Source organism: Patella vulgata, chromosome 7 (genome assembly GCF_932274485.2).
Source record: "Patella vulgata chromosome 7, xgPatVulg1.2, whole genome shotgun sequence".
Classification (NCBI taxonomy): Eukaryota; Metazoa; Mollusca; class Gastropoda; family Patellidae; genus Patella; species Patella vulgata.
Genome location: NC_065885.2, coordinates 53741212 through 53753938, shown reverse-complemented (window position 1 = coordinate 53753938; position 12727 = coordinate 53741212). Strand labels below are relative to the sequence as shown.

Below are 12727 nucleotides of genomic sequence, written 5' to 3'. Positions count from 1 at the left end.
GCCGTAGTGCCGGTGTCCGGTAAAAATGTCCTTCGTAGCTCACTAATTGGCGTATGCCCGTCCTCATTACCCCGATTGCCACAGACAAGTAGGACAACCAACGCGTTCTCATGTCATGCACATATAGCAGTCCATTCTGAACATAGAAACCCGATCCTATGGAGAAAGTAGAACTCCGTATTATTTAGTGTTCGAGCAACAGTTTAGTACGATAACAGTCAACACTGTTGTTGTGTCAGGGAAACCTCTTCGAACTTGTGCAGATACAAGATTTTGCTGAAAAGTTATAGCCTAACTGTGAAAGATGTGTAGGTCTACAGAGTCATTGGATTCCATTTATCTTTCTACATAGCCCCCTTCGAGGTGTACACACTTTTGCCAACGATATTGGAAGGCCTGGATGCCGGTCAGGAAGAAATTTTCTTCAGCCACCCTAAACAATTTAGTTCACAGCTGACATAACGTCACCATGGAAAATGACGACCGACTAGTTCCTTTTTTATTTGAGGAAACAGTTCTCATCCATGGTTACAAATCTGGCCAAAAATAAACGGCACAGGTTGTCACGGGATGTCAAGAATCTGATCCGCAGTCGACAGCTTTGGTTCCAATTTATAGAAATTTTGTCATTCCTAGCTCGTTGGCGATAATGTGCTCAACCCTGAGAGATTGCCACAACATTGGCACTATGTCGAGTAGCCAATCGTCGATCAGCCATCACCATGTCATGCACCCGGGTAATGGTTGCTGTTGATGGCCTTCCAGGACCCGGGTCATCTCCCTGTCAGTTGCAAGTACTAGATGACTGCCCTATAGCCAGTTTGCCCATTTCTGGTGATTTTAATCGGTAGGTTCACAAGATTGCCTGGTACGAAGACAATAATAACACTACAGTCGTAGTTCTTATGTCTATGATTCATGAACTGATTGTACTTGTTAGTGGCAAAAGGCTAGATAATCACCCCAAATTCAAGCTTTTGTTATCAGGACTCTTTGTAGTTATAAAATATAAAATCATCGGAATGAAATTAATATCGAACTTACAGTTACAGCTAAGATGTTGGGGAAAGGGGCTTGTAGATCAAATGCCACGGGGGTTGATACAGCATGCAGATTATGGACTTCAAATGCAACGACGTGCCAGATTACGGGGCAGATTCAGAAGACATTTTGTTTGTGCCTAGAGATAGGGGCAGTCACCTTAGCCGAATGACTAAGACGGGGTCAAGGTTTCGATCCTAATGTTCGCCGAGAAGGCTCCTCCGGATTTTCACCAATGATTTTCTTGGGGGTGGTGCTGAATGGAGGGCCTGAAAAATGTTTAAACGTCCGGTTGGAATGAAAAAAACAAGTCCCATTTATACTCAGTTAAAGATCCTTTGTCATAATATTCGATTGCGCAGCTGCCCAGTCATTGCCTAGGGATTTGTAATCCGAATTGGCTAATCCACTCTACGGATATCGGCCATACAACCGAGTGTGTCGTCTCTTAGCATGGGGTTTAGACTCGACTATCCAATAGAAGAATGGCCAAAAACACAGTTTCTAGATTATTATTATTCTTCTTGTAAATTGTAACGAAAATATATTTTGTTTAAAGTAGCAATATTATTAGCAGTTAATAAATAACAACAGCCCAGTCTTTGTATAGAGTTAAAACATTATTACAGACATCTACAAAGTTATTGAATCTTACAAAACATTGACATTTCTCAAGTACAATGTTTGAAAACTAAAAATCTTAAATTGATAGGCTACAGTAAGTGACGCAATAGACAGGAACAATGGGACTTATTCAAAAATATTGCAAGGAACAGGGCATATTGAACCACGAGTCTAAAGCTGATTATATAATGAGGACAAATTATTCTGCCTCACACAACTTATTAACGCTTTAAAGCTAAATTAAGTAAGAGCTAAATTCTGCCTATTGAATGACAAATCAGAAACATGACTAAAGATCTTACCTTAGTGAGGAACGAATTAACCACTAATACAAATCGAATCAAAGATGTCAAGGACAAATTTAATAGTACTGAAAATGGACTGCAATTTCAGTCAACCTCTATTGATAAGTTACAGGATAGTAATAAAATTCTCATTAAAAAATTGAGTAGTATTGAGTCTGATAGTCGTGACCTAAAACAAAGTGTCATTGACCTAAAGTGTAGAGAGATGCGGGGATAATCCACACGAAGATTGTGCAGCGGTAGTTCACGAGTTCATTAAAATCAAACTAACTATACCAAATTCTGAAACAAGAATTAAATTCGATCGTGTTCATAGGCTTGGAAAAAGGGGAAACTGTAGGCAAAATACCCTCGATGAAAATAACCATGATATCGTGCACATTGAATTGGTTGCTGACAAAGATTCCAGACCGATCGTCGTTAAATTTAATTATTTCCCCGAGAGAGAAAAAATACGTAAATGTAGGTACCTATTGAAAGATACAGATTTCGGCATTGGAGAACAATTTCCTATAGGGAGGTTGTGGCAAAACGGAAGGAATTATAACCAATGTTAAAACGGGAGAAGATTAGAAATAATCGCGTTTCTTTGGTTCAGGATAAATTGTATATAAATGGTGAATTATATAATCCCAGATAGGACAGGTTTGGAGGTCAGCTTACAATTTTATGTTGTAATATTAATGGTGGATTGTCCGGAAAACTTAATTACCAATTTTTCACTGAATATGTAAGCAAATTAAGCTTAATTTTTTGCATTCATTCCGATAAAAACGTGAAGCGATGTATCTTACCAGATTATGACAAACACTTAATGGTCCGATCAAAATGTCAAAATGGAGGTGGTATTGTTGTGTTTAGTAAAAATTCTTTGAACTCAAACTTTAGTATTATAGAGCAACATAATTATGGGATTATCTAATTTATTACTGAATGTAGACTTTTTTATATTTGTTCAACTGGAAAATTCATCTTGTGTAGCGACTTTAATAGTAGAATATCCAACCTTACTGAATATATTACTTTTGACGCTTTCAAAGTCAGTTTTTGTTGTGATTTTGATAATATAAAGACTACGAAAATCAGAAGACACGATTATTAACGGATTTGGGAAGAGATTGATTGAAGTGTGTAGAAATACAGATCTATATATTCTAAATGGCATTCTTGAACCTGGAAAATTTACTTGTATTACTTTTAACGGATCTAGTGTCATCAACCACTTTGTGATAGAAGCTGCATTGACCTTATTCAGATCACGCCCCTTTAATATCTATAAACTGTGATATTTGTGTCAATAGTAAAAGTAACGGTAGAGACCAATCGGAAAATTGAGTTAACATTCGTTCTTTAAAATGGGAACCCGAAAGTGCAACACTTTTACATAATACACTATATGGCAATACAGGCCAACAAATACATATTCTTGATGAATTTAACACAAACTCTGAAAGTGTTATTGAAAGTGTTAATCACATGGCTAACAATTTTACTACAAAAACTGGCACCCACATCAAAAAACCTCCAAAGCAAATTACTAATAGGTGGTTTGATTCAAAATGTGCTAATGCCAGGAACGATTTCGTCAAGTATATAAATATTGATAGTAACACACGGGATGCCAGTAACAGAATTAAATTGGTACACTCCAGAACAAACTATAATAATGTCACCCGATCTGCTTAAGATGCTTTTCGTACTAAATGTTCTGATCAATCCAATTATACACCCCTTCAAAACTTTTATGTTCATTTTCTGATGTTTTCAAATCTGCCAATGATACTTCCAATGCTAAATTTTGTTACGATAAGTGTACAATCGTTGAGGAACTTGACGCGCCTTTTTCTGTACAAGATATCAACGGTGCCATAAACGTACTCAAGGCTAGAAAAATTGCTGGCAAGGACGGTATTATACCAGAATTGATTAAATCTAATTCTGTAGTACCGGTAATAATAAAGTCAAAATACCTCTAAGGCCAAAGTTAAATTAAAACGGCAAATGTAATGTGTCAAATGACAAATGTTTTATTGCAAAATGCTGTTTTTTGACATTTCTACATATTAACATTTCTCTCATTACACTTTACATTTGCGCTCTACCACATCTCATTTGTCCTTCACGCTTTCTACATAGCATCTTGCGCAGAGCACCATGTTTGATATGCAAATGTGGGATATCACGTGACTTATTAACATATACGGAAACGACCGATCTTTCTTGAAATAAAAAAATATAAATAATTTATCCCAAGGAAAGATAACTCTGTTAACTCCCCCGTCAGTTTCTTTCCTTTTAAATTATTTATTTATATTTGTGCTGGTTAAAGGAAAATATAACTTTTCCTTGATAGTAAAAATATGAACATAACATCCTGATCAATTTCTTCCATGAATTGGTAAACATTTATTGATATTTTTGAAAGAAGTAATTATTAAAATGACGTGAAAATAATATTTCCCGGGAAAGACAACTCTTACCCACTTTTAAGTTTTGTGTGGGCATCATGGAAATGGGGAAACCATAGAATGTCTGCTTTCTTAGACGCCAAATTTAAAATATATCATTCAAAATTTAATGACGAACTTTAAATTAGTTTTTAATTGTTTTTGTCTTTTCATACTGTTACCTGTTTGACTTGTATGAAATCCAGGTAGTAAACATTTAATCACGTGCTTGGCGGTTGTTTGCGGTTTATTATTGTTTACATTTTTAATTACATATATACTCTTCAAAAAAAGTAAGGGATATTGAAATGCAAATACCTATGCAGGTTGTGATATGATAAATAGTCATGGACACTTGACATGCTTTGAGAGTATGTTCACAGATGAAGAACTTATCGTCCCAACAGAACTACACCTGTGAGACGCAATAGCGCCATACACGTGGGAGGGGTTCATTGTCAAATTTGACACTTCAAGGAATGGTTGATGAAAACTGGCGCGTGCTGGTACGTCCTATCCATGTTTGCTTTCCTATCGGTTCTTGCATAAGATTTACTTTTAGCGTATCTTTGCTTTAGTGTGTTACGTTTAATTTGCAATGAGACGTCTTCAACATGATGAACGTCTACGTGCTATTGGCATGCTTCAAATGGGTTCTACACAGCGAGCATTAGCCAACATGCTTAATGTGTCACAGGCTGTGATCAGCAGACTGTGGAACCTGTACCAACAAACACACGTGTTGATGATAGACCTCGTTCTATCTTGTACCATCTTCTGTAAACTTGTACCATGTTACAGGAATTCGAGTTACACCCCAAACGATTAGAAAAACGGCTACATGCAGCCCATTTGCATGCGCGACGACGCGTGTTGTGTCTCCATTAACTCGCCAGCACATGACAAACAGGCGTCAATGGTGTAGGCAGCATAGAAATTGGGGTAATCGTCGATGGGAGCGTGTAATGTTCTCAGATGAGTGCAGATTTACTCTGGATTTCATCGATAGGCGTGTTCGCGTTTGGAGGCGTATAAATGAGCGTCATGCTAACGTTAACGTCAGACAGCATGACAGATTCGGGCGTGGGTCTGTTATGGTTTGGGGAGGAATTACCATGACTGGCAGAACGGACTTGCATATTGTTCAAGGAAGGGTCACTGGTGTGTACTACCGTGACCACATCCTGGCACCGATAGATCTGCCCTTTGCTCAACTTGCATGTCGACCTGCCCGTGCCCACCGCATGATTCCTGACCTTTTCCCTATAGAGCATGTCTGGGCCATGATGGGGAGACGTGTTCGTCGACGTCAACGTCGACCGACAACACTGCAAGAATTGGCACTGCAAGAGGAGTGGGTCAGATTGCCCCAAATCGTGATTGGACGGTTGATTAGGAGCATGCCATGACGCACTGCTGAAAGTCTGAGGATTGGTGGAGCAATTACTCATTATTAACATACACTGGTTATCTCTAATAAAAACAGCAGTGCATTTCCGCAGTTTTGTATTGTTTCTGAATATCCCCTACTATTTTTTAAGAGTATATATGGGGCACCAAAATCTTTTAAGTGCGTAGGTCCTCTGTGTCTTAATCCTGCCACCCTGGACACGTCGCAACCGTTATTCACCACTACTTTAAATATGATTAAAAATAGATACTGATTATGCAACTACATGTGTTTCCATTTATAAACAAACATTGACTTATATTTTTAAATATATTTATCTTGTATAATATTATACATAAAAACGCACAATCGACAGACAATTTTATGGAAGTACATGTAGAAGACTTATCATCTAACTGGCCATAACGCGCCTGTTGATTCAATCTTCGAATTAACTTGTTTTATCTATGGCTACACAAAGTCCAAATTGTCAAGTGTAGTCTTGTTGATGCAAATGTATAACACCCCTGCTATTCATGTTCGGGGCCTCTTTTGATATCTGTATCTAGGTCTTAGGGGTCAAGCAATCCATTAAAGCAACCCTGATAACAAGAAACTACTTTCTTGTCCATTCGAACCCGGGACTTCCTTGTTAGTGTGCTAGCGCCTTACTCACTGTGCCACTATAAGTAAAGGTGATTGAAGTGTAATCAAAGCTTCACAAACCTTTCAAGAAAGATTATTTTACCGTGGCGTATATTTCATATCAAGGATGCGCACTGTGTCTGCTTGGATAAAACGCAATCTCTGAAGAGTAAATACAACAGGATGACCACAACTAAAGGTAACAGTTTTAATATTTAATTCATCAAGTGGTATTATAATACTGTTATTGTTTTGGTGTAATGTTTTTAACTTTTAAGCCCAAAAATTGATTTAATTCCGTTCAGTATTCACAAAGATTTAATGAACTGTATTCACGACATTACCTGCAGACGCCATATACAAGCTCAGTGTCACCTATACGTGTTAGGTATATGTTTACTTTATTTACCCTTTCTCGAACACCCCTCATTACTTAACACAGCTAACACATTTTGGTTGTACATTTTGTATTGTAGGACTCTTTATATTTGCACATTACAACTATCACCAATGCCTATAAATAACATTTAATTATTCTAATTATGTGCGTCTTGCCAAATAAAAAGATGATGGCTGTAGCACTTTGGCCCTTGAGACAATTTTGGGTCTTTATAAAATTGGCTCTTCAATTTTGTCTATAAAGTCAAATCACAAGTACTAAATGAACGTGGATATAGTTGTTCGTAAAAAACAGTGATGTTTTGGTTAAATTATAATCATTGTCAAAATAGTCATCAGATTCTAGCTGTTTATTGACCTATGGTTGTTAGACCAAATAAGGTAATATCTATCTCTGTTATTGGTGGGAAATAAACAAGTTTATTACGTATTTTCAATGGAAAAGTACCAAGGACCTGCCGAAATGAGATAGGTTTAAATTGAAGAGTTGAAGTGAGTTTCAACTAGACTCTCACCAGATTATTCCAATAAGCCATTATATATTTGAGAACGAGGAACCTGTAAAGTTATTTCCAGTTTACCAATAAAGCTGTGAAATCATTGTTGCTGTAGTATTTTTTACGATCACAAGGAACACAACAAATAAAGAAGTCCGTAGTACTACATGGCTTAATGCTAGGTTCCCACTGTCGTGCGATGCGTTACGATAGAATTGAGTCCACGAGCTGGTACCTGCAGATACGTTCGGATACGTTGTCATTCGATGAACACGAATGCTACAACTTTTGATAATTCATGATAGGATCACCACGATTACTCCACGATTAAAACTACGATTTCAATCGTAGCACGTGATATTGAGAACCTAGCATTAAGCACATTTTGTTTCCTAACTGAAAATGGATTCGGTCAAATTATATTTCTGTTTTTTAATTCTCCATTGAATTTCCAGGTTTTCAGCAACGTCTGACAGATGGAGACGTTATCATAGTAGCGGAAGGATACCTCTTAGAATTTGAGAGACGCGGTTTATTGAAAGCCGGCGCATTTGTTCCAGAAGTTGTTTTAGAGAAACCAAATCTGGTTCGTGAACTCCATGAGGAATTCGTCAGAGCTGGAAGTGACGTTGTTCTTGCGGTTACAGTGAGATATAATTTTTTTATTGTCTAGATAATCGGTAATTTCATAACAAACAATCGACCAGTTAGCTTTGCGCAATTCGGAGCTCCAATTATCTCCAATCAAAAGGTCAAAAGGTGATAAATGATCAAACTGTCTTTGTTATTACTCAAACTCCCAATGGGAAATTCTAATCTATGTGTGACAATTCTTTAAATATGTTTGTGGTTTTGTATTGCTCAAGATGTAGTAATATGTATGGCGGGAATTTGTGCTAAGGAACATCTATGTAAAATTATATTATGGTTTTGGTTAATTATTCTCCATTGCCATAATATTAGCTATGGTATAATTTAATTTTGAAATGAAAATTCAAATTGTTTATGAAATATTGTGACAATAACATGACATGGGGGCTAAAGACTAGGGATGGAGAAATATGATGGCCGAAACAAATTATTGATTCTAAGATCATAACCAAAAATATAGAAAATATGCTGGTTGTTTATATACGTTAACGCAGCTATAGATAAATGAACATGTTGGTCATTTACATGTTTCTTTGTTATCAAACATATACCATATTTGTTGACCAAATTAGGTAACAATCCCTGTCGGTATCCAGGTTGGGGTGCATGTCCATTCCATATTTGGAATTTAGCTGTTATCAGACGTTTACGTAAACACCACAGACAAAATAATAGGTCTAGAATAGACAGACTCGCATTGGATTCTTTAGAGATCAGACACGCACTGGGTTCTTTAGACGACCATTTCACGATCTAGTGGTTTCCTGAGTCTAGTCATGCTTGTTAGACTTTTACAGGAGTGGGTGAGAGAAAGAGATGTTAATTTTAAATATTGTAATGTAGACTATTATGTAACTGTTGTGATATAAAAACGGAATCTACATATTCGATTTGGTAGCCGTGACAGGATTCGACCTTCAAGGAAATCTACATATTCGATTTGGTAGCCGTGACAGGATTCGATCTTCTAGGGAATCTACATATTTGATTTGTTTTCCGTGATTAGAATCGACGTTCAAAGGAAGGGAATCTAGATGAAAACATATTTGATTTGGTTGCAGTGCCCCAGGATCGAGTACCCTGGAAGAATTTGTCTAGAACAGAACCCGTGTATAGATCCAGAAACTAAAAGAAATCTGGTGGTAGGAAAAAATTGGTGGAAATATTCTTAATTGGGTAAATACATTTTTCCAAAAAATTGAACATGCTTAAATTTGTTTAAATAATGCTCATTAAAATTTAAATTATTAAATAAGGGTTATAATTTTAAGCGTAGGAAATAGGATACATAATTAAGCGTGACACGTAGGTTAATAATTCATTTAGGAATGTCAAATTGGAGTTATCTTTATTTAAAGTGGGCCTATAGAGAGTAGGTTATTAAATTTTAGGCATCTCAGGAATAACAATAATAGGGAATAGGGAGTAAAATACAGAATGAATGCTATCTCCGAGTTTAGCAAGAACTGCAGAGCTAAAATGTAAAATTTGTGAGTGATTAGCTCAAATTGTTTTTAGTTGGCGTTCTGCTGACTCGTTAAATTTCGTGTTTGTGTCGCCTATTTAGCTGAGTAGAACTAATATGATTTTGAGACCCTAGTCCAAGTCCAAAATCATGGTGTTAGCCAGGTAAGGCTAGAATAAGTATTTAATATTTGAGTATAAGGTTAGATTATAATAAGAACAAAAACCCTGTGTAATCGCGAATAGCGTTTAGGGAGTAATTAAAGAATAAAAGGAGTTATATGACCTTTTGAGTATAAAGGTTAAAGTTTTGGCAGTAAACGTGCCAGCATTAAGTATTAAGCGAGAATGCGTGTAGGTGTTTAAAATAAAAGACTCGTTGAATTTACGAGATTATCGAGCGAGTCAGTGAATTAATATATACTATTCAAAAAAAGTAGGGGATATTTGATTTTGGGGGCATAATACTAAAATATGCAAATGACTACGAAAAAAGTCACTATAGAACCTAACAGAAGAAACATTTCCAGTTACATGTGACGCCCAAACGCACCAATAGCTACCGCATGGAATGCAGGTGATGCTTGGGATCATCATGGGGGTCCAACCCAAGATTTGCACGACTCTGACTTTGAATGTTACAGTCATTGTGGCATTGAATTCCAGGGTGGAAACATCAGTTTAATTGTTTTAGTGACCAGAAAACAAATTTTGATATGCGTCGGCTTACCCAAAATGAAAGGTTACGTGCCCTTGGCATGCTACAGATCAGCACAACACAGGCGGTTGTGGCGCGGACGATGAATGTTTCTCAGTCTGTCATAAGCAGGCTATGGTCCAGATACCGTGATACACAATCTGTACAGGACAGACCACGCTCAGGTCGACCAAGGGCGACAACTCAAGCCCAGGATCGATTTATCCGTACCTTGGCCTTGAGAAATCGTGTCATCACAGCAAATCAGATCAGCGCTCGTCTTCAAACAGACACTGGTGTGAGAGTGAGTGGCCAGACGATTCGGAATCGACCGCATATGGGTCACCTTCGCGCCCGACGTCCTCGCGTAATCCCTTGTTTGAGAGATCCTCACATTCAGGCAAGACGTCGTTGGTGTAGGGATCGTCAACACTGGGATAATCGACGCTGGAGCAATGTGATGTTTTCAGATGAGTCAAGGTTCACTGTTGATTTTTTGGACAGACGTAGGAGGGTGTGGCGTCGACGAAACGAGCGCTTCCAAGACGTTAACGTCATCAGACATGATCGATTTGGGGGTGGTTCTGTTATGGTGTGGGGAGGCATCACTGTTGCTGGAAGAACGGCTTTACATGTTGTTGCAGGGCGTGTTACAGGCCAGTACTACCGGGACAACATCTTGGCAGTCCATGTTGTGCCGTTCGCACGACGTCATGGCCGCCGTTTCATCTTCCAGGATGACAACGCAAGATGTCACAGGGCCAGGATCGTTACAGGTTACCTCCAACAACAGAACATCACCACATTACCTTGGCCAGCACTGAGTCCCGACCTCTCCCCCATCGAGCATGTCTGGGACATGCTTGGACAGAGGTTACGTCAACGTCAACAACGTCCTACCAATGTCCAAGAACTTGCTGCTGCGTTGCAACAGGAATGGGACAATCTGGACCAAAATGACCTTAGACGTCTCATTAGGAGTATGCCACGTCGGATCAATGCTTGTTTGGCAAACAGAGGAGGATTTACCCGTTACTGACTTGGTTGTGATGCTGTGGTAACTTTGCTGTTTGACCCCGGGTATCATTTTACCCTTATAATGGTCAGTCTGTGCCTTACTTAGTCTAACGATCATTTGGAATAAATCGATGAATGTGAACTTCATTTCATTTTGTCATTACTTCAGTGATTAGTTAAATGAAACTGTTGAATGAAACTATGAGGGTTGAGATATGCACTATGATGGAATAAGTAACGGCCGGTTTGTTTCACGCATTGGTGTATCTGTTTTAGCTCACATACAAAATAAATGAGGGTATCGGTCAAAAAGGCGAGATTACCGTTAGTAGATGTTTGTGTAACATTGATAATGTTTATACAAATCTGGAATTCTAAAAATAAAGGAATTATAAAATTTTAGATTGCTGAGTTCGGGTCAAGAGGTCAACGTTAGTTTGTAGATTTATAATTAAACAGACACATCAGAGTTTATTAATAATTAAATGAAGTTTAATTTTAAATAAGATTTAAGAATAATGATGTTAAAATAATATTAAAATAAAGTTTTAAATTAAGAATAATTAATTCGTGGTCTGATGGCAATGACATGTTTTGATTTGACGGATGAAATGTCCCAACCAATCATCACAGAAGAGTGAAGAAAGTTCTTGGAAGTCAGAAGACTTGTGACTAACGAGATAACCTCTGCTTCAAGAAAAGAAAAGATTCATTGTTGAGAAATGTGATAGATGGAATCGACCAATAGAAATCCAAGAAGAAGAATGGTTTACCAAATTACCAAATTGAGATTTTCTGAGACGGAAGTCTAAGTGAAACTGACCATTAAAAATATTAAGTGTAGTGTTATAGTAATTTAGAAATGAACATAAACAATTACAGTTGAGATTTTCTGTGTTTTGGTTAAGGAGAGTTATCATAGGACATTGAAGTGCAGTCATGAACTTTTGCGGAGCGATTGCATGCGATTTTTGATTTTTAATTGTTTTTTTTCTTTGATAGGTTTATTTTTTATTTTATTGGGTGGTAATAGTATAATAATCGTATATATTTGCACGTTGCATGAATAATTATATGGATGTTTGATTAGAAAATGGAACGTTTTCAAGGAGTCTCCTAACTAATAAGTAGCACAAATCTTAAAGCAGGGGAGGTAATGTAGTAATATGGATGGCGGAGATTTGTGCTAAGGAACATCTATGTAAAATAATATTATGGTTTTGGTTAATTATTGTTCATTGCCAAAATATAAGCTATGGTATAAGTTAATTCTGAAACGGAAATTAAAATTGTTTATGAAATATTGTGACAATACCTGGACATGGGGGCTAAAGAGAAATATGATGGCCGAAACAATATCATTATCTTTACAAATTATTGATTCTAAGTTCATAACAAAAAATATAGAAAATATGCTGGTTGTTTACATACGTTAACGCAGGTATAGTTTAGTAAATATGTTGGTCATTTGCATTTTTCAAGGATAAATTGCTATTGTTTGAAATACACGTGATAGGAAAGTTACCATTTCATATTTGGCATGAAGTGAC

The 12727-nt window shown here is 37.2% G+C and overlaps 1 protein-coding gene across 1 annotated transcript in view; it reads left to right on the top strand.

Annotated features, from left to right (window-relative positions):
* Nucleotides 1–7796: 7796 nt before the first annotated feature.
* LOC130010432 (betaine--homocysteine S-methyltransferase 1-like) overlaps nt 7797–12727 on the top strand; it is a gene marked incomplete at its 5' end in the record, with an annotated part of 13768 nt that continues 8837 nt past the window's right edge. The window contains one exon of the mRNA XM_056102095.1: nt 7797–7994. Within this exon, the coding sequence (XP_055958070.1) occupies nt 7797–7994 (198 nt within the window). The remainder of the gene's footprint in view (nt 7995–12727) is intronic.